The 22,444-nt window shown below is 52.7% G+C and overlaps 1 protein-coding gene across 4 annotated transcripts in view; it reads left to right on the top strand.

Moving 5' to 3' along the window:
* The window catches only part of WHRN (whirlin), an 89,720-nt gene that overhangs the window by 10,046 nt on the left and 57,230 nt on the right, over positions 1–22,444 (top strand). For all 4 annotated transcript variants that reach the window (XM_047699462.1, XM_047699460.1, XM_047699461.1 and 1 more), the window contains exon 2: positions 13,578–13,796. In XM_047699462.1, coding sequence (XP_047555418.1) covers positions 13,578–13,796 — 219 coding nt within the window. The remainder of the gene's footprint in view (positions 1–13,577; positions 13,797–22,444) is intronic.

Below are 22,444 nucleotides of genomic sequence, written 5' to 3'. Positions count from 1 at the left end.
GTCTTTCATTCATTCATTCATTCATTCATTCATTCATTCATTCATTTATATTTTCAGCTCTTCCCCAGTATTAGCAAAAGCATTTTTTTGCCTTGAAAGTCCTGGCTCCTTTCTGACCCCCTGAAGGTACCTCATCCTCTTGCCCACAAATCGTGGGCATTTCCCAAGTTAGTGACCTTGACCTGCTCTCCTCTCTGTAGTCTCCCCATTGGGGATTGCACCAGCCCCCGTGAGGTTAGACCCTCCTGGCCTGATCCCTCCCCAGCACATCTCAGACCACACCTCCCCCTTCCCTGCCATTGGAGGCCAAAGTGCAACGGCTTCCTGGCTGTCTGTCTGTCTCCCATCTTGCAGTCAGTCCATTTAGTATCCTGGAAGCAGGGCACGCTTCCGAAATTTGTCTCTCATCAAGTGGTTCCCTGCCTAGCGCCTTGCACTGGAGCTGAGAGCCTTCAGGGCAGAAGCCGAGCTCCTGAACCTGGTGTTCAGGCTGCGTGATCTGATCCCCTTCTGTCTGCAGACAGTCCATTTCTCTGGCTTTTCCCCGAGTGCCGTCCACACTTGACCAGACAGGCAGCACTGCCCTCCTCTGAAAGGCAGCTCTGGGTCCCTGCACCTGTCGACACCCACGGCCCCAGTGAGGCCAGCCTCAGTGGATCATCCCGCCCACCCTCAGCTACCCTGTCTGCAGGAACCCCTCTCCTCTCCCCCACAGCCCCATCAGCATAGTGACCCTGATTCACTGGTTGTGACACAGATTACACATCTCCAAGTGTTTCCTTGAATTGCTCCGTGGTAATAACTTCTGTATTGAGGGCTCACGGTAATCCAGACGGTATTCTCTGGACTTTCTATGCATGAACTCACTTGAACCTCACACTAGCCCAATAGGTTCAAAGTAGGTACCGCTTTTATTGCTTTGTTGTACAAAAAGTTGCAAAGAGTTTGTCACTTGCCTATTGTCACAAAGATGGAAGGTGGCAGAGCCAGGAATTAGAATCAGGCTTTGTTGACTTGAGGGGGATGCATCTGTCCCTCCAACGTCGAGAGAGGTGACATCCCGTGATGCTATAGCCTGGGCCCTGGAACGAGGGCTCTGGGTTCAAAGCCTGGCTCTGCCACTGTGCACCTGTGGGGCCTTGAACAAACTCCTTGACCTCTCTGATTCTCAAATGCCTCTTTGATAACGTTGTAAGAGGAATAATAGTCAACCGCAGGTGTGTTTCTGAACTTCCCTGTTCAATTTCCTCGTCTCTAAAGTGGGGGTAGTAACGGCCATATAGTTAACCTCTGAAAGCACTGGGGGGGATCTATTGATTTGAGCATTTCGTGATTACCTGCTGTGTTCCCACCGCTGTGTTGGGGTCTTTTCCGCACCAGTTAAGACTTCTTGGTATAGCATACATAGCACGTAAGATGCTTCTAAGCTTACAATTCTGAGCCCACGAATAAATACGGCCCCCAAGGACTGGTATGTGTGTGCCCCCTGAGCTCTGCGAGGGCTTGGTGCAGATCTCCCCGCTGGCTCTTCGGCGCAGCCCCCAGGGAGAGGCGGCCGAGCATGGAGAGGAAGAAGTGGCCGGCCACCAGTAAGCTGGTAGGAGGTGGCAGGGCTGGGATTTGAACTCTGTTTCTTCCTGCCTCCAAAGTGTGTGCTCATTGCCATCTCCTGGCGGGTGTGCAGCCTAGCACGGCGCTGGCCGGAGCCCCGTTTCAGTGGATGGACATTTCCTCTCTGACGCTGTTTTCCTTATTGAGACAGGCGTTGCAGCCGTTTGATCAGAAAACCCCCTGAGTGAGCAGACAGCCCGGGCCGCGGCCGCCCTGCCCTTTCCTGGGCGAGCTCGGTGCATCTTACTGATAGGCTTCAGGTACCCCCGCGGCACTGGGCACTCTTGCCCTCCCCCTTTTTGTCCCCCTTCACCCTCTCTTATCTCTCTTGCCATGCCCACACCTTTGTCAGGATTTTATTTTGTGCATTGTCTGTGAAAATTCCCTAAATAGATTAACTGTGACCTCGATTCCCCCCCCATTAGGATAAACCCGCAACTTAGGAAACCCTCTCATTGATGGGGCCGAGGGTGCAAATCCGCCTGCGCCGTCTGTGTGGTCTGTGGCGCGGGCACAGCACAAACAGGGTCTCTCGAGCCTCGTGTGAGAGGCTGGTGGTCGTCAGCACCATCGCAGGCGGGACAAAGGAAGGGCCATCTTGTTTGGTTCATAGGAAACAAGAGGAGCAGAGGAGTCCGCCTGTGCATTTAAAATAAAATGTGTGTGTGCACGTGTGTTAATGACCCGAGAGATACGGGTTCAATTATAGAGCTCAGAAACCCCAGGAAAACACAAAGGAAAAAGACCCCCCAAAACATCGATGATCCACTCACCCAGAAATAATCACTATTGACAATTTGACTGCCGTCTTTCTGGTCCCCTGTGTGCCCGCGTGTGTAAATTCCTACTGGGAATATTCTACAAAACTGCCGTTCTGAACATAGTTTTTGAAACCTGTCTCACCAAACAGTGTATCATGACTCTGATAAATATTTCTAGAACGTGGTTTTTAACGATTGCGTCATAGCAAAGAGGTGCGTGATTTATTTGACTGATTTCTTTTTGGATAGTTTGTTTCTTAAATGTTAGCCACATTGCTGCTTTAGACAATATGTCCTGGCACATTAATCTGGAAGCACGTCTCTAAAAATTCCTTGGGCTGTCTTTCTAGAGGTGGCATTGGCTCTGGGCATAGGCAGAATTTTAAGGCTTGGTTCACTGTTGCCAGATTGTTTTGGGGGAAGAGTGTCTTATTTTACAGTCTCCTCTATCAATGTTAGCGATATATGGGATGCTTCATTTTCCCCCAGCCTTGCCAACACAGGATATTATATTTCTTTCCCATTTTTGCTGATCTGTTGGACAAAAAGGTATCCTGTTTTAATTTGCATAATTTAAATAGTGAGGTTGAATACCTTTGCATGTTTATTATTTGTATAGCTGTATACACATATACTTAATATGTAATAAATAGCATGTAGCAGAAGGTTTCCTGCACATTATATAACACTGTTGTATAAAATATATGTACATTTATTTTTGGTGTGTAGCTTACTGATGTCCTATGGCCATTTAATCACAAGGGTGTTACATTTCCACCTCCTCAGACCTATCAGCCTTTTCTTCAAGATTTAAAAACAAACAATTTGTTAGGAGTAGCTGTCGGGTGGTTGATTCATCTGTAATCCACCTGGAATTCAGATTCTTTAGTCCAAGGGTGAATTAAATTGGAGGCCTATCCCTTGTTAGCAGAATGCACAGAAAGTGGTGAGGGACAGGAATGTTAAGTGTCCTCCAGGAGAATATACTCCATCCATGTATCCTCTCTTGGGCCAAGAAAATGTTGGTATATAATCAGATTTTTCTGACAGATGGATGTGCTGTGGACATTGGTTCTAGGTCCTAGCAACTCTATTGGAAACCCATCGAGGCTTGTCTTGAGTGATTATGTTGATGACTCCTAGAATCTTGTTAGTTCTTCCCAAAAGAAAAAAAAGGAAAAGAATAAAGAGACCGAATTTAAAAGAACATTTGTAAAGCAATTTACTTAAATTATAAGAGACTAAAAGCCAGGCTTAGTGGATTATTGAAGAATTGCATTAAAAGGGAATCAATATCTTTCTGGAATCTGCTCTGTCCTCATCTTCTGAGTTCTTTTGCAAGGGGATGGCGATTCTGTCACTGTCTTGCGAGTTTCCCATAGCATTATCCCCAAGGACAACATTTTCTTTCTCTCTTTGATCCTTTGTGTTTTTCCTTTTCGCACAGCCTTAAGTCACAGAGACGTTTAGGAGCAAAGATACCAGAGATCAGGGGCTTTAAAATGTCAGGTCCCTGTTCCAGGCTCTGGGATCCTGGTGTTCCCAGCCCTGGAGCAAAGGCTTCCTTCTTCACACCGAGCCCTTGAAGAAGGTCAAACTCATAAAGAAAGGACAGTGGAGAGAATGAAGAGTTGATTTTTTGAAATCTACTTTGTAAGGCTCAAAGGCAAATTGAAACAACGTTAAAAGAAAAACTCAAGAGGGGAAAGAAAATGTTGATTACTCCACCCTCCTAACTAGTTGTCCGTTCTCTGCCCTATCCCCGGATCCTTATTTCTGTGCTTTCACATTCCTCCATGGTTGGATCACCTGCTTCTGTTTATTTTTGCTTCATGTATATGTTGGGCTGCATCTTGGGGAAGAGGGCTGCTCTGCGGTCTAAATTGATTTCCATGAGCTTGTAGCCGCTTAAAGAGGTGAGGTGTCCACAGAGAGCCAGAGCGGGTGGCCATATGGTGGCAAGCTTTGCCCCAGATCCTAGCCTCATGACAGGCGCACAGCTGTCAGGGACACCAACGTGAAGCCACTGTTCTTTGAGACAGTGTACCGCTCAGTGTACCGCTACCTGTGTATGTCAGTGTTCCAATGGAATGTAAACTAACACTTTTGGGACTTTTATGTAACGGAATGTTTTTAAATGACATGATTTTTAGACCAAAGTCAGCAGCAGTAAAGTATGTCCGGGGAGTGGAAGGAGAGAGTGGGATGAGAAAGCAGAGTTATTGCCCAAGCATCTGTGAAAAATCTCTCTGCTTCCAAGTCCATGTATAAGGTGTCTGATCCTTGAGATGTACTTCAGCATTCATTCATTCACTTGGCAGTTGTTTTCCTGTATGATTGGTGTGATTTAACATCCTCTTTGAACTCTACATATCCTGCGTTTACTTACTTGTTAATATATTTGTGGTTAATTTTTTTCCTACTTCAGAAATAATTGAGTGACTTAACTTAGAAGGGACATCATGAAAAAGGCACAGAGCTTGGAAACCATATTGGAAAGTGTGTGAATGTGTGTGTTGTCTTTAATGGGAATAATATTTCATATTTAAGTGGAGTTGTGAGCTTCCTAGCAAGCAAGGGGAAAAGGGAAATTCATGCATTGTTTAGATTCTACTAGAGAATTCATTGGTATTTCAGGAGTGGTAAAATTCTTCATTGGCAGTCAGTTTTAAAAGTAAGGCAACCAGTTTCAGGAGGAAAGCGATTTTTGCATTCCTTTTACATTTCTTCATTACCTTTCATCATATGTGGAATCACGCATGATTCCATATGTGTGAATCACTTGCATTTTATTTTTTATTTTTTAAGATTTTACTTCTTTATATGACAGAGAGAGAGAGATCAAAAGTAGGCAAGAGGCAGGCCGAGAGAGAGAGAGAGAGAGTGAGAGAGAAACAGGCTTCTCACTGAGCAGAGAGCCCATGCAGGGCTCGATCCTACGACCCCCGGAGATCATGACCTGAGCCACCCAGGCACCCCTCCACTTGCATTTTAAAAGGATGTCCTGGCTACAACACAGAGACTGGTTTCAGAGGCCGGGAAGCTGTTGCAGTTAGTGGTCCCTGTAAGAGGTAATTAACAGATAAAAATGTGATGCAGAGGAAAGGAGCTCTGAAGACAGGGCTAATTAGGGCTTTACTTTGTCATGACATTAAAATACGCCCCAGCGGCAGAGAGTCCACACCATTAATTTCTGTCCTCCCTCCAAGTGGGGCTGAATGGGGAGGATCTTTCTAGCCCATGTGGCTGTACCTAGCACAAGCTCGGGGTTCAAGAGTTCGGGGGGCTCTCACTTGTTTATGGTCTGTAAGTCCCACATCCCCTTTTCAGACCCTCACTTTGTCCATCTTGTGAGGCCAAGACAGAGGGTTGCCCTTGGGCATCTGAACCCCCTTTCAGTGCTGATGAAAGAAACACGAGTTTTGAAAGTCCGAGATTCAAATCCAAGCCCTGCGTCTTACCCTCTTTCTGACCTTTCATAAGACACACGACCACCTAGAGTCTCTTTCCTCATCTGGGCGATGTGTGGTCATCCCCGTAATTCTACTGTTACCAGTAATGTTAGCCACCACGTGCTGGGCACCGGCTATGCACCCTACTGAGTGCAAGACGCTCTGTGTACATTATTTCGTCAGTCCTCATTTTGTCCCCACAGTACCTCCGAAAGAGGAGGCATCAGTATCCCCATTTAACAGGAGATAAAGCTGAGGCAACTTGTCTGCGGTCTCCTAACCAGGAAGAGATAGCACTTGGGGAATGGCTTTCTAGTGAATGTGCCTTTACCTTGAGAAACTCCTGAGGGGGATCCTTACCCTAAAGGTATTTTTTTATTTTGGTGGTTTGCAATTCTCTAGTTTGCCGTTGGAAGATAGAGCCAAGGTTTGCCTATAACTAGGAGATTTCTGGAGCCTGTGGAAGAAAGCATAAAGGATGGCGGATCCCTGCACCAGAGTGAGAGCCCTGCTTTAGGAAAAGGCCTGGGAAAGCCCCCACCCAGTCCCATCCACAGTGCTGTGGAGGAGGGAAGTCTGGTCTTCCAGAAGCACAGATATAGTAGTGCTGCCCCCTGCAGGTGATTTTAGGAACTATAACAGGGAGGGACAGGGGTGGTTAGGAAAAAAGGTGCATTTGCCCGCTGCTTCAGGAATTCCACTGATCTAGAGAATTAGACACACGTGTGCTTCAAGATGCATGAAAAAGTATGTTATCGTGAGTTTGTTTGCAGTGACAAAACCCGAGAACCATCTAAATGCCCAACAACAGAGGAGTGGGAATTCAGTGGTGGTGTTTCTCTGCCAGGAAGAGCGAGCGCCAGAGCACACAAAAAGATGAGCTTACTTACTATCATTGAACTGATGGACAAAGATCGCCAAAATACATCTTTTTAGCTGGAAAAAAACACGGTCATGAAAATGTTAAGTGTAAGTCAATTTATGTAAATATCAGACAAACAGTATTTTTGTATGTGGGCTTCCATATATATATATATATTTATGAAATGCACAGAACATTCTGGAAGGACAGACAGTGGTTATGATGGGTGGTGGGTTGAGACCCTATCATAATCAGACCTAACCCTTTTGCAGCTCCTACCTGTGCTCTAGGCACTAAACGCTTTATGCAGATAAACTAATTTAATCCTCACAGCCCCCTGTGGCAGAGCTGGCAGGGGAGCCTAAGCTGGGCTCCAGAGCTGTAGCTCCTGACCACTCTTTTGCTTCTCTTGCTAAATCCCGTGTGTGCCTGAGGTGTGTGTGCTCCCGTGAGTGTGGAGAAGCATGGGGTGCCGACCTAAGGCTGCCTGAGCCCTAGTGTAGGGCCCTGATCTTTCCACAGCCTCATTTGAACAGATTCCCTGGGGGCTGCCTAGCATTTAGAAAGCTCAATAAATATCTTGTTGGAACAGGTTATAAAGAAAACAGAACATGCGGTGTGCCTCAAGGAACATAACTTGGAGTCCTAGAGACAGGATGTATGAAGCTGATGCGGGGAATCTAGTATAGGTGGCAGTGAAAATACAGAAGTATGCTGGGTGCTTTTGGACATGGAGAGTCCGTTGCAATCCAGGAAGGCTCTCTGGAGGTGGTGGGAATGGGCTGAATGTCAAAGGCAGGGCAGATGTGAAAAAGTGTGAATTAAAGGAAGAAAGGATGTTTTTGAAGCTGAGGAAAGTTGTAACAGAGAGGCTAGAGCTACCTCTGTGTTTGTGTCCATGTAGATAAGAGCTTTAGAGAATTCTGGGGCTTGGGTTTGGGAGAAGGAGCCGGTAGACTCAAGAAGGAAATTCACATTTAGTACTACTGTGTGCCAGGTGCTATATACTACATATCGGCAGTCTACATTATCCTTTTTTTTTTTCTCTCTCTCTCTCTCTCTCTTTGAGTTTTGAGTAATCTCTACACCCAACATAGGGCTCAAACTCATGACCCCGAGATCAAGAGTTGCACACTCCTCCATCTGAGCCAGCCAGGCCCCATGTTATCTTAATGATGCTTTCAACAGTGGCATTTTAAATGCAGAAACAGGCACAGAGAGGTAGGGTAATTTGCTGTGTCACACAGCAAATCAACAGAGTCAGGATTGGTGCCCAGTGAGTCTGAACACGAAGCCCCCACCAAGCAAGGTGGGGGTCAGTGTGGGATCAGGAAAAACAGGCGCACATCTTCCCTTTCTCTCTTCCTGATCACTAACTTGAACCTGGGTCTTAGACAGGCTCCCCTTCCTGAGGTTGAGCATCTCTGCTCCTGAGGAGAGAAAACTTGACTCTGCAGGCTTGTGTCCTGAAATAGGTTGGCTTAGTCACCACGAGGTGCCCTCCCTTGAGATGTTTCCGGAATGCTTCCTTTGTGCATGCCCCGAGGACAATAGTCTGATGGTCCCGTGACCTCGTGGTGCACTTCACACTCACACTTTGGTGCATGTTCTTGAACATAGAAGCGTGTGTGCATCTCCCGTGTGAACACACAATGCCCGGTCCCCTTTCCACTGCGGCCATCTCCCGTCGCTTTCTCTGTCCTCTGCCGAGTGGAGGATCCTTTCGCCTGGACTGTGATTTGGGGGCTTGATAGTCGGCTCTGAAGAGCTGAGCGAGGCAAATTTGCCTCCTGAGAACATTAATCCAAGGAGCAAGTTATTAACTTTGAAGACATACACATATAATTTACATTTCCATAATCACAACACGCCGCCCCCAGCAGTCATCTGCTGATGGATGGTATCTGAGCCGTGCCGTCTGCTCGGTCAGATCGCGATCGCGAGGATCTGACTCTGTGAACGCACGCGAGCCCTGGGTCAAGTCTCACCAGCAAACACACGGTAACAAGTGTGGGAACGCGTGCTCTGATGACCACTCCACCTGTAGTGGTTCTCCCTAGATCTCACGTTGTTTCCTTTTTAGCCACAGCTCACTGAATTCTCTGGGGACAGGCAATGTGCCATAAAGGGCCCCTCCACCTAGAGAGAGAGAGGAATTAGGATCTTCATTTTACAGGAAAGAAACAGATGAACAGAGAGGGTCAGTAACCTGTGTGAGGTGGCACAGCCAAGAGCAGTCGGTTCAGGAGCCTGGTGCGGGCTGCCGCGTAGGAGACAGGCATGGGTGACGGTCACCAACTCGCACCAGGCAGAGCATGTTGCTTTAAGGTGGGTGTTGGATGTGGTTTTCTGCCCATGGACAGCTGCCTGCAAAGATCAGAGCCGCCCAGCCACGGTCCCACTGGAGACAGACATTCGTCAGTCTCCCCAGCCCTCGGGTCCCTTGGGAGGTCCCCTGCTGCCCACGGTAACTTGGGGTTGCGGTTACCACACCTCCCACACCTCGGATGCTCCGTCTGCCCCGGTGTTGATCCCTTCCAGCTGGCAGGGAGCCTCAGAGCCCCCATGCTCAGGATCTGGTTCGAGGACCTTGATGGCAGCTGCAGCCCGCACAGTCTTGAGGACTCACTCCCCGAGGGCTGCCTGGATTCGGTCCCTGTGTATCCCAAAGCCCCTGATCTCTTTGCTGCCATGACTCATGACTGTCATGGGTAAATACAGCCTTTCCTTCTAGATGGAGCCACCAACCAGAGGACAGTGAAGTTGCCTTGTGGGGCAGAACCTTAGCCGTTAGTGAGTTCAAGCTGCTCGCTGCCGGTTGGCAAAACTGAGACCCCGCCAGAGGAGGACATGGCCCTGGGCCACCCAGCGAGCCCGTGGCACACCAGGGCCATGCCTGGGCCTCTGCCTCCCGGCCAGAGCTCCTTCTAGTTTCCTCTGCCGCCTGAGCCGCGTGGTCTGCAGAGGCTCGCTCTGGCCAGAGAAGCTGCTGGTTCCTCTGAGGACCAAGTGGCTGGGTGCAGCCAAGGCCCAGTCGGCGCCCGGGCCTGGGGGTGGCCGGCCGCGCGTGTGCGGGGCTGGGGGCATCGGCCAGATCGCCTTTGGAGTTCACTTCTCGGTTCACCCAAGCAAGTGGCTGTGTGAAAAAAATGGAGACAGAAAGGCAGTGAGAAGACAGAAACCAGCTTCTTAGACCGCCCTTGTCTCCTTGCCTTCCCCGCGCGACACACACGTCGTGGCTGAAAAGGGCAGTGGGTGGAGCCTTTGGGGCGGCGTCTCTCAGCCCCGACCAGGCGGTATCCTGAGAGCCTGCTCTGGGATGCCAAGCGCCGTTTCGGGAGTCTTGGGCTGGTTCAGTTTTGGAGGAGGAAGTCCTTGCTCTCCAAGCCCCCCTAGAAGCCCACATTGACCAAAAAGGCCAACAATCGGAGGTTCTGGAAGGGTCTTCACTTGAGTGGCCGTCAGAGTTTCTGGTCCCTCAGTCTTGTGGCGGGGGAACCGAGCGCACGGGGTGGAGGGGGCTACCCGGGGCTGGCCTCCTGTGTGTCCTTGGCTGTGTTTTCCTTACTCGTTCCCTCTCTGTCCCTTCCCATGTCGGGCTTCCAGGGTCCCCTTCTGTAAGACACCAGAGGCGCAGGAGACTCAGTGACCTCCCAGGCCCTCCCCGTTCCCGCCGTCCGTGGTCTTCTCACCAGAGGCGCTAACCTCCTCTGTGTTCTCAAGGTTGCCGCCTGCCTATTTATAGAACTGACCAAGAGACTTGCACTGCAGCCAGCGGTGCAGGATACAAGACGTGCTCTCCGCCGCCCGCCTGCTTGTGTAAATCCCGGGACGAGGCTTCTCTGCACCTGGTTTCCCTTCTCAGTGCAGATGCCCGGGGAAGAGCGGCGCGTGGGCTGAGCTCCTACTGTGTGCAAGGGCCCCGGGCCTCCTGCGTGGTCTCCTGGAATCCCCACCGCCTTGGGAAGTGGGTGATGTTTCATGGTGCTGCTTCTAGACGGGAAGCACGGGCTGCGGGACTCACGGAAGCACAACTCAAATGCAGTTCTGCTTCCATGCACCCTTTCTGTTCTTTCCTCTGTTGCTGTGGATGTTGGGGCTCAGGCTCACAGTCTCTTGAGGGAGGGAGCAGGGAGGAAGCAGGCCAGGGGGCCGGGCCTCCAGCCAGCAGTGCCCTCATGGAGGAGGGAATCCTGGATGGGGTCAGGAATCCTGAGGGGTCAGGAAGGCACGGGGGCCTCACAGGTTTCTGCTGAGGCTGCTGCTGCCCTATGATCCCCTTCCCTGTTTCCTCCCCCAGAGGTCTGCTTGCTCCTTGGCCTCTCCATCCTGCCCCCCAAACTTCACACAGGTTCTGCCTTCCCAGCTGTCCTATCGGGGGGAGTCCCAGGAACTTGCTGAAGGAGCGCTAAATCTCTCCCTGCTCATCTTCTCGGAAACGCTTTGTAAAAGCAGACTTTTGGAGAGCTGCCATATTCTCATTATCCCTCCACCAGAGACTGGCATTTATTGACTTATTGATTTATTATTTTTTATGATGTTAGTCACCATACAGTACATCATTAGTTTTCGATGCTGTGTTCCGTGGTTCATTGTTTGTGTATAACACCCAGTGCTCCGTGCAATCCGTGCCCTCCTTAAAACCCATCACTGGGCTGACCTATCCCCCACCCCCTCCCCTCTAAAACCCTCAGTTTGTTTCTCAGAGTCCACAGTCTCTCATGGTTCGTCTCCCCCTCTGATTTCCCCCAATTCACTTTTTCTTTCCTTCTCCTAATGTCCTTCATGTTATTCCTTATGCTCCACAAGTAAGTGAAACCATATGATAATTGACTCTCTCTGCTTGACTTAATTCACTCAGCATAATCTCCTCCAGTCCCGTCCATGTTGGTGCAAAAGTTGGGTATTGATCCTTTATGATGGCTCAGTAATATTCCAATGTATATATGGACCGTGTCTTCTTTATCCATTCATCTGTTGGAGGGAACTGGCATTTAGCTGTGGACTTGAGGGGCCCTGGCAGCTCCCAGCTTACCCTGCCTCCTCCGGGAGAGGCTCAGTCCAGCCAGGGCTCCTCCTTGTGGGTGATAGCTCTTCCCTTGGCCCCTTTTGTCTTTCCAGAGTACTGGGGAATCAGGAGAACATGGCCCAGGGCACATCCAGTCAAGCTTGGGGAGTCAGAGAGCTAGATACTCCCCTTTTTGAGGCATATTCTTGTTGTTTTCTGAGATCAAAAGCAATGTATCATCATTCTGGAACATTTGGAAAATATTGAGAAAAAGGAAGAACAAAATAATAATCACCCATAATCCTGCCGCCCGGAGAGACACTGTTGGCGTCCTCGGCTTCGTTTTGTTTCTCCTGTGTGTTTTTATCTCTGCATCACTGAGGTCATCCCGTAAGATAGAATGGGGATCTTTTGGCCCCCCTGCACAGTACAGCATATCACGGATCCACGGCTTTACATACGCTCATCATCATTTACAAATGTGATTTTAACAGCCGTGTGAGCTTCGTATGAGCAAGCTGTAGCCCCCCCCCCCCAATTGCAGGGTTGGCTGTTAATCCTCCCGCTAAGTGACCGTCCCTTGATAAACAGCATCATGTCAGCTCCAGGTGCCCCATAAGAAAGCAGTACGGCCAGTCTCAGCGTCCACTCCACCCCGGATGGAGAGCGCGGGCTCTCCTCTCTTCCTGGTGCTTCCATCCCCAGACTGGGAAGTATAGAATGAAGTTGGGGTCTACACTCAAAATTAGTCGCTATGGAAAAGGAACCCCTAATTCCCAGTGCGTCGTAGGCAGGCGATTTGTCTCTATTTGTTCATCTGAAGAATGGACCTCTCTCCCGACAAGATCGGATTCCATGAGGATTTCAGGAGGAGGCAAAGCATGCCGGGTACGGAGCAGAGTGTCTGACGCAGACAGGCTCTTTGTCAGTGTCCGGCTATCATTGTCAATCGTTTCTTCTCTCAACTCTCTTGTCGGGGTCACTAAGACCACCCCCGGCTTCTGCGAGAGCTCACAGGTTCAGCGTAATGGTTGTACTTGTGGCTAAAATTGATGACAGAGAGGGACATCTGGGTGGCTCAGTCAGTTGAGCGTCTGGCTTTGGCTCAGGTCATGATCCCAGGGTCCTGGGATGGAGTCCCGTATCGGGCTCCCTGCTAAGCGGGAAGTCTGCTTCTCCCTTTCCTTCTCCACCGCCACCCCCCCCCCCCGCCCACCCCTTGTGCTCTCACACTCTGTCTCTCAGATAAATAAATCTTAAAAAAAAAAAAAGATTTATGATAACGAAAGGATACACAGCAAAATGAGCACAGGGAACAGGCTCAGGGGGCAGAGTCTGTAGGAAAGCAGGCACAAGCCTCTGAGTCTCCCTTTGCTGCAGGATGAGCCCAGGATGAGCTGGGAGATGTCCACCAGGGATGCTCATTGGAGAGTCAGTGCCAGGGTTTTTACTGGGGTCTGGTCACATTCCGGACCCCCACATAGCTTGTACAAGGAGCGTAGGCACGGTGAGCTAGGTTCGAGAACAGGAGGAACACTCAGAATCTAGGTTCCCAGTGCCCTCCAAGCGGGCCTTCCGAAGGATGCCGTCTTGGGCCCGCTGTGTTCACTCTTTCTGCACAGTTATGCTGAGTGATCGTGTTTCTTACGTTTGGACCACTTCAGGATGGGGTAGGACAGATGCCCTTGTTTCTGTAGGACAAAAATTGAGGGCTACAGAAAAAAGAGCCGGGGGGGGGGCGTGGGGGGGCGCTGGTAATTCAGGGGCTGGCCTCCTGCTCCCGGTGTGGGGTCCTGAAAGTAGTAAATTCCGTGTACTGGGGGGGGGGGGTTTCCCTCGCTGCCCCCTTCCCACTAACCCTGTATCCCTCTCTCTCTCTCCAGGCTCTGAAGGGCTCGAAGAAGCTGGTGCTGTCCGTGTACTCGGCGGGGCGCATCCCCGGGGGGTACGTCACCAGCCACATCTACACCTGGGTGGACCCGCAGGGCCGCAGCATCTCCCCGCCCTCAGGCCTGCCCCCGAGCCACGGCAGCACCCTGAGGCAGCGTGAGGGGGACTCGAGGAGCGCCCTGAACCTCCTACAAGGCGGGGACGAGAAGAAGGTGAGCCGCCCGGCCTCGGCCTCGGCCTCAGCACGCCGGCCAGGGGACGGAGGGCTGGTAGGGGAGGCTGGGCCCCCAAGAACTCATTCTCCCTGCCAGACCCAGAACGGGGACGCTTCTTAGAGGCTGGACGAAGAGGCTTGGTCCTTTCGGGGCTCTGTTCTCCTCTCAAGGCCCTACCGAAGGGTTTGAACTTGTCTTCTTCTCTTTCTGACCCATGCGATGTACATTCTGATACAGGCTAAGATCCTGCCCCCAGAGAGCCCAAAGACTGTGACTTAAATCAGATCGTTTATTTCTCCCTGACACCGAACGGGACAGCGGGCAGCTCTGCCCCCCGTCTTATTGTGGACCCATCCTCACCCCTGTCGTCATCCCCTGGGCTCCTGCCCCTTCTGATGCTTGAAGCTGCGACCTGCCAGTTCCCCATCCTAGCCCCTGGAGTGGAAAAGGGAGGAGAGAGCGCTCAGAGCCCTGCTTTCAGTTCAGCATGATTCAGCTTCTCGGTGGTCGGGACCCAGGGGCATAGCCGCACGCAGCTGCGGGGACCACAGGCTCTGAGGGAACCCTCTGCAGCTGTGTGTCTCGGATTGTCAACAGCAGGCACTGGTACTGGTCCCCTTGTACCAAGTGAGAACTGACAGGGTGTGGGCAGTTCCAGACCCGAAGCGGAGTGGAGAGCTCGGTGCGCCTCCCAGGGGAAAGGGATTTCCCCCGTGTCAGCTCTCTGGCTCTTTCCAGGGGCAGGCGTGTGGCCCACGAGCACCGTGGGGTGTGGTCACCCGAAGACAGGGGCAGGGGCATCGAAGCCCTCCCCCCCTCATAGCATGACTGCTACAATTAAAAAACAAAAAGACGGGAGATGATTCCCCTGAGTTTTTGAGCATCACAGTGGGTGCTGTTTGCCTCGCACCCCGTGGTTGCTAGGAGACCAGGAATGTGAGTCCTGCACGCGGCTCTCCAGATGTTTTAGGAACTGAACACCCACAGCCCCAGGCCATGTAGCTTGGGATTCCGGGCCAAGGCCTGCCCTCTGGAGACTCTTGCTCAGCTCTCCTTTCCGGCCCATGAGACCACCTCTCCATTTAATGTGCTTTGGGGCGGGCGAGAAGCTGCAATGGGAGGCCCAGTGGTAGACCCCCACCTCCCGAGCCACCCGGGCAGCTTTGTGGTGGCAGCGCTGGGTGGACGGGGTGTGCTCGAACCCCCTCCCCGCCAGGTGATCGGTGCTCCATAGCAATCTTGAGCCAGCAAGGGTGCCTGAGGCATGAAGTCATTTTCCAGCCCAGCCTTCCAGGACTGGGCAGGGAACTGGCTTAATCTTTCCCTTGAGCCCCTTTCCTGTGTCGGGCATGGTGCTGATGGGTGCTGGGCGCTGGGCTTCAGCACCTCGGTGAATCCTCATGGCCACCCAGCTGGCTTAGCTGTCACCCACATTTCAAAGCACAGGAATCCGAGAGAGACTCAGGGCACTGTAGCAATTAAGACCCATTCCACGGGTCACCCTGTTCACCCCGTACTCAGTACTTAGTGAACACCTGCGGTGTGCTTCATGCTGTGATGGGAGGGAGGGATAGAGAAGTGGACAGGAGAGATGGGGCCCTGCTGTGGAGAAGCTTCTAGTGAGTTTGGAGTTCATGGGAAGAGTGAGACCATAATCCAGAAAGGAGCAAGGGTGAGCAAGATCATTAAGGTGGTGAAGAGTGATGGAAGGAAGTAAAATCCAGAGACAGAGGGGTGGAGAGTGACAGAGAGGGAGGCTCTGCTTCAGATGAGGTGGTCAGGGAGGGCCTCGCTGAGGAGGTGACTTCTGAGCTGAGACTTGGGAAGGAAGAAGGAGCTGCCATGTTCTCTGGGGGCTGAAAATCCCAGGCAGCAAGGATAGCATGTGCAAAGGCCCTGAGGTAAAAATTTCACATCTTCAGAGCTTAGCAAGAAGGGCCCTGTTGCTGGAATGGGGGCAGGGTTGGGAGGGCATCAAGTGCCCTCTAAGAGTCTTAGAATAACTTACGTAGGAACACAGAAGGTAGAGACTTAGGGAATTGTGCTCCAGGGAGGACCAGAGACCTCAGGAGGCAGGAAACACCCTGGACCACACCAGAGTGGCCTTCACAGATCTCACAGCTCCAGACAAGCCCCTTCTTTCCCTTCTGTTCTTCTTCTTGCCTGGATGCATCCTGGAAACCTCCCCATTTCCTGTTGTGAGGGCTATGGGGAAATCTCTCTGGAACCTGCCCTTCTGTTGCCTGGACCCAAAGCTCAGCAGGCCCTGACTCTCTTCTCTCTGGTGTCCTGGAATTGCCTAATACTCCACATCACTGCGACCAGACTCCCAGACTCCCCATGCCAAACTTTAGTTCTCCTAGCCCAACCCCAGTGGACACACACCTTCTAGAGACAGAGTGCCCAGGGCGGTCGTGGTTATGAAAATCCCACATGTCGCTAAGAGACTTGGGACAAACACTGGACACTGTCCCCTAAAGCTGCTTCTAGCATCGCAGCCCCTCCTGATAATGCCGTTCTCCATGCTGAAGTGCAAGCCGACCTGTGAGGGCAAAGGAAGGAACAGAAGGGAAGAACAGTTGTAACTCTCTGGGAGTCAGACCCATCTGCTCTCAGGTCACAGTCACGTCCTCAGAGGCGAAGAGGCACAGGGGGCAGCAGGGAACTTTGCTCCGGGCTCCCGATCCTGAGTGCTCCTCAGCCTCCCCAGCTACAGTGACCTGGAACACACTCATTGGGGGGTGGGTTACACAGGAGAGCATCAGTACGACCAGGAGGGTAAGACACCAGAGTCAGGCTGCCTGGGTTCAAGTCCTGGCTCCGCCGCTTGCCAGCTGTGTGACTTTGGACAAGTTGCATAACTGCTCTGAGCTTCTGTCTCCTGTGCAAGATGGAGACGGTGGTAGGGGTTGCTTTCCCCACCACTGTGTTCATGTCGCGGCAGTACGGATGTCGGTTCTGGGTGCTGGTACACTCACAGTGCCTGGATCAGTGCCTGGCACAGCATAGGTGCTCAGTACTTATTATGTGAATGCCTGAATCAAAACAAAACACCTTGCCAACAGCCTGGGGCATGGTAGCAGCTCACTCAATGCTTGCTGGGTGGGAATCCGATTCCTGTGTGATCCGACCCTCACACACTGTTCTTTGCAAAGTCAAAGAGGAGGATGTGGCCATCTGTTTCCCCAGTTGGCATTGTTGTAGGTGTGTGAACAGCTGCCACTATGTGCCCAGGGAGGAGAGCCACGTTCCCTGTCTCTGTCACCTCTCCTTCACCCACAAGGGAGGTGACGCTCATCCGAGCTCAGCAGATGTCAGGCCTTCCTCTTCGGGGTTCTCTCCTGGTTAGCTGGGGCTGATGGGCAGAGCCTACCCTGTCCTCTCCCCTGGGAAACACAACGGCTTAGGGGCAGGGAGGTAGAATCCCAGGGCTCTGGGCTTTCTTTTAAATTGTGGCAAAACACACATCACATATCTTGTGTCTTCTTCACCACCGTAAGTGGTACCGAGTTCAGGGGCATGAAGTGTGTGCTCACTGCTGTGTGACCACATCTCCAGGACGCTTTTTCTCTTGCCAAACTCAGACCCGTTCAGGGGCAGCCATTCCTCTTTCCAGCCCCTGCCGGCCACCAGTGCACTGCGTGTCTCGGAATCAGACCCCTCCGGGCACCTCGCGCGAGTAGAGAGATGGTGTCTTGTCTTCTTCTGACTTGTTTATTTCACTTTGCCTTCAGGACCCCTGCGCTCGTCTCGGTTACAGCACGTGGTGAGATTTCTGCCTGTTTTAAGGCCGATAATGGTCCGCTGGCCGGAGGGACCGCATTTTGTTCCCCCCGGGTGGTGTCGTCCTCTTGGCTCTTGTGCATAAAGCTGCTGTTCGTGGCTGTGCAGTGTTTCTCGGAGTCAGTCCTTGCGGGGAAGCACCCGGAAAGCCCGTGGCTGGAGCATATGGTGATTGTATTTTTAATGCTCTCAGGAAGCTCTGTCCTGTTTTCCCACAGTGGCTGCACCAGCCAGAGCACGAAGGTTCCGGTTTCCCCAAAGCCTTGTCAACACTTGGTATTTTCTGAGGGCTTTTTTTTTTTTTTTTTGGTCTGTTTGTTTTTGTTTGTTTGGTTGGTTGTAGCCATGCTCTAATGGCTGTGAGCTGGGGCAGGTCTTCCCCCACCTTCCGGTTGGAACCTGGTGCCTCACCATAGCAATGGCGGTGCCCCACGGCACCCAGATGGGAGGGGTGGAGTTCAGGGGCAGGGCCAGATCTCTCTTTCCCAGCCCTCTGTCCTGACATCACCCTGTACCGCCCCCGCCCCCAGCGTGAGGAGCCCGGAGGAGGCAAGCTAAGGCGTCCCAAGGGCTGATGTGATGCACGCTCCGTAAAGGGACCCGGGAGGGTGCTGTGGTATACGGAGGAGGGAGCTCCTGCCTGCTAGAGATTTAGGAGGGCTTCCTGGAGGAGGTAAGCCTTTGGAGTTTGGCTACATGGCAGTGGCGGGAATAGTGGTCCAGGCAGAGGGAAAGGTGTGGCAGTGGGAGGGAGGTTAGAAAGAACTAGATGGATTCTAGTCCCCCGCATCCCCGACACTGGTGTCACGTGGGAGTTATAGTTGGGACACAGAGTGTGGGGCCGGGTGGCAGGCTGGGAGTAAGTGTGCCCCAGAGACATTTTCCTGTTGGCAGCAGGGAGTCCCTGAGTGTCCTCCTGGCTGGCAGAGGAACAAGGGTGACATCGATTCCGGGTCTGCAAAGACCTTTACGAGAGCAGGAAGAAAAAAGGGTGCTGTGGGCCCCCCTTCAAGGGAAGTGGACTGGTTGCAGTAAAGAGAAAAACAGAAAAGAGCCCCTGGAGCCCATCATGATGTTTCTGGTTCTAGAAGAGGAACCTCGAGGGTGAGAAATAGATCTTGGGGGGCGGTTCCCGCACTCTGCCGGCCTCTTCCCCGTGTGGGTGTTCAGAGTCAGGGGGGCAGGGGGCGAGCTCATTCTTTCACGTGGCTTGAAGCGGAGGGTGGTTTGAACGTGCTTGCGGGGGCTGGGATGTGTAGGGGGAGAAGGGAGGAAGGGCAGGGTGGGTTGCGGGCTGTCTTCGGGGTGGAGGGGATGAGCGTAGTGTTTCTAGGTCCCGCTCCGAAGCCGGCGCCTCCCCACCAACCTGCCGCTGATTCTGAGCTGCGGGGCCCAGACACCTGGGTTCTTTGTTCGAAGAGACAGTCACTCTGGGGGGGCACGTGCAGCACACCCCACAGACACGGAGAAGGGCTCTCAGAAGAGGCTCTTCTGCTTCCACTGTTGCCACAGGCCGCACATACGCTGTCACCCTCTTTTTCCGAAGAGACATTATGAACTGGGTAGCGCACACAGCAGCCAGAGCGAGAGAACCTCGACGCCCAGCGGCTCAGCCTGCTCTGACCTTTCCAGATTTCAGTGCAGTTTCATGGAGTCGTTTGACTCTGAAGCCAGATCTGTAGAGTATTTGCAGATCATAACAGTAGTGCCGTTTTCTGGATGAGAAAATGGAGGTACGGAAAGGCTGAATGAATTGCTCCAGGCCACACAGCCTCTGAGTGGTGAGGCCACGTTGTCCTCAGATCCTAAGTCCTGTCCTCCTTACCTTCTGGGCAGGACTGAGAAGGAAGTGCCATCTACCCTGCGCCCACCCCCACCTCCTCGGGTGTCCTCTGGCTCTGGCTCTGCAGGCTTGGCCTGCGCACAGCCTCAGGAGAGGCCTCCCTCTGGCCCGGCTGCTCACTGTGCCAGGAGTCTTGGTCAGCACCTGGGAGTCGCTCAGGCAAGCAGTGGGGCAGGAACAGCTGATGGCCAGGCCCAGGTGTCACCCACCGGGGTCATTAGTCCCCGAGCAAATGGGCTAGTCCTGTGCCATCACAGTGTCTTCAGCCCTCAGCCCCCATTCCAGGCTGTGACCAGACCCCACTGCAGCAGTGGCCGCTCCCCCAGCCTCACTTGACCAGCCACTGGGACAAGAGGCGCCCTGCCCCTTGGCTTGGGCTGAGGCCCAACCTGGTACAGAGGGAGCAGGGACTTTGGGCCTGGGTTTGAAGCCTGGTTACTGAACTTCCTGACCAGGTGACCTCAGACAAGTCACCTACTCTCAGGTTAGTCTAGTCACTTTCCCTGTTGTTAGTACGGGGATCGTCCTGGTGGCCACCTGGGACTGTTTGAGGGCTTAGTACTTGAGTACGGAAGTGTGGAGCACGGTGCCTGGGTGCCTAGGGCATAGTCGTTCCTTCCAGTGACAGCCATCATGTTTCAAGTGCCAGCTAGGAGCTACGTACCTTTCCTATCTTTTTACCCTGCAACGTTTACTGAGTACCTACAGTGAGCCAAAACTGTTCTGAGTATTGGGAATACAGCGGCAACTAGCCAAGGATGACCGCCTTGAAACGCTTACATTCGTGTGTGTGTATGTTAAAATAAGTGATGTATAGTATATAGAAAAGGGCATAGGGGCAGTATATGGGTGGGCTAATTCTAGGCGGGGGCAGGGAGGGCCTCATGGAGAAGGTGGCATAGGATCTGAGGTCCATGAAGGAGTCATCGTGCCTATATCCATCCTTCCCGGGGCTGAATGTCCAGGCTATCGGAAGCCTTAAGGAGTGTGGGGCTAGGAGTCCCCAGGTATAGTTTTTTGGTAAGTCTGCCCTTCCTCTTGTTGGCTTTTGTCTTTGGCTTTTTGCTTCCCAGCGGCAGAATGGCAGCTGCGGCTCCTGCCATCACAGCTGTGTCCAAAGCAGAGTGGAAGCAGGGTGGGCAGGCAGAAGGCCCCTCTCACCCTATGCCTATGCCTCTTTTTTCTCTGAGGGCAGAATCGCTCCCAGCATCCACCAGCAGATGTCCTCCATCATGTCCATTGGCCAGAACTGGCCCAGACTACCCACGTCCCAGGCAGAAGGGAACAGGCTTGGCCCAGACTGACTACATCTCGGGGTTGTTGCTCTGTTGCTTCCTCGATAGGGTCAGGGTTCTAGGGCAAAGCAGGAAGGGGAGGGGGAGTGGAGTGAGTAGTGCCTGTCCCAGGTACGTCGTTAGACTCTCAACTTACCTGACGGAGAAAACTAAAAATCAGAGAAGCGGGTCCTTCCCCCTGGTTTCGCAACAGTAAAGGGCAGACTCAGGATTTGAACTTGGGGCTGTGGGAGGCAACGCAGCGTGCTCGTTAAATGCCTAGGCTGTCCAGCTGCTGTGTGGCCACATCATTTCAGCCCTCCTTCCTCAGTGTCCTCATTGGGATAATGGACATAACAATAGAAACCACAGAGGAAGAGAGAGGATGAAATGGGGCAATGCATCCAGTGCCTGGAATTCAGGAAATAATCAGTACGTTTAGTGACTAATTAATTTAACGAGTTATTCGTATTATTGGTGGGAGTGGCGTTCTCATGGTGCCGGCTCAGTGTCCTTTCCTGTAGGTGAATTTTTTTCCTGCCAAATGCTGGTTGAATTCCAGCAAGTGATTGAGGCAGATTACCCTGTGGTTGATAGGACTGTTATTACAGCTCTGTGATACAGGCTGTTTTATTCCCACGTAACGGATTTATGGGGAGGTGGTGGGGAGGCGGGGAGGTTTGTTTCCATCCTCAGGGCTCAGAGGGGCCTGCCGCAGATAGCCGCTGCCATCTGGCTGTCAGGGGGGCTCCTTTTGGCTCTCTCCTCCCAGAATCTTCTGGGCTTGGAGCTGGGGATCCCAGGTCGGGGAGGAGAGTGACTGACTCCAGGCCACCGCATGAGCTGGACTCCAGGTGTGTGTGCCCTAGGCCCTGAAGGCAGAGAGCATGGGGGAAAGGGTGCGTTCTGTGGGCATGGCAGGGGATCGGGAGGAAGCTGCACACTCTGTTCTCAGCCGGTCTCACTGACCTCCCCCAGATCTGGGCCCCACCTACCCCACTCCCACCCGGCCACTGCCTCAAGGTGTACACGCTTTCCTGAAGGACCTGGCTGGCAGTCTTCCAAAAATCTGAATGAATCTGAGCAGGTCTCTCTTTCACCTAAAGCCCAGTCTTCTAGGCCTGGCTCTTGACCCCCCACTGACTAATCTTGTCTCTTCCCCGGGTTCCCCACCTTGCTTTAGCCAAACAGAACCCTGCGGGACTCCTGGGGGCTATGCTGTGTCTGGGTTCTGAGTTTTTGCCACCTTCCTGCGCCCAAAATACTTGTGTGTGGTCGTTCATCACCACAGCAAGGCAGTGCCCTGGGTTCGACGCTGGTACAGGGCACCGGGGCCACGGGACTGGACAGAGGGCGCAGTGGATGTGACGCCCGCCTCGGGGGCGCAGGGGATGCGCTGGCCCTCAGGATCATCCCGAAGGAGGCAGGGGTGGGGCTTTCACCTGCCCTCTTCTCCTAGTCCCTGGATGGGAGCTGCTGCGCTGGGGGAGGTGAGCCACCAGCAGCCACCAGTCCCCACCCTGGGGACAGGGACCGTGTCACATGCTCCTGTGATCCAGTGCCCCGCACGAGGCCCAGACTTGGGGGGCTGGGTGAGCGAGTGGAGCGAACCAGCCACTGCTCAAGTGCACGGCCCATCCTGGCCTCTGAGGCAGCAGCGTCGGGGAGGACACCTTGGCCTTCCTTCTAGGGCACCCCATCTGTGCACGCGAGCCCCATTGCTGGCTGGCCGGGGCCACCAGGAA

This window comes from Lutra lutra, chromosome 13 (assembly GCF_902655055.1).
Source record: "Lutra lutra chromosome 13, mLutLut1.2, whole genome shotgun sequence".
NCBI classification, from domain to species: domain Eukaryota; kingdom Metazoa; phylum Chordata; class Mammalia; order Carnivora; family Mustelidae; genus Lutra; species Lutra lutra.
This window is presented reverse-complemented; position numbering and strand designations above follow the sequence as displayed.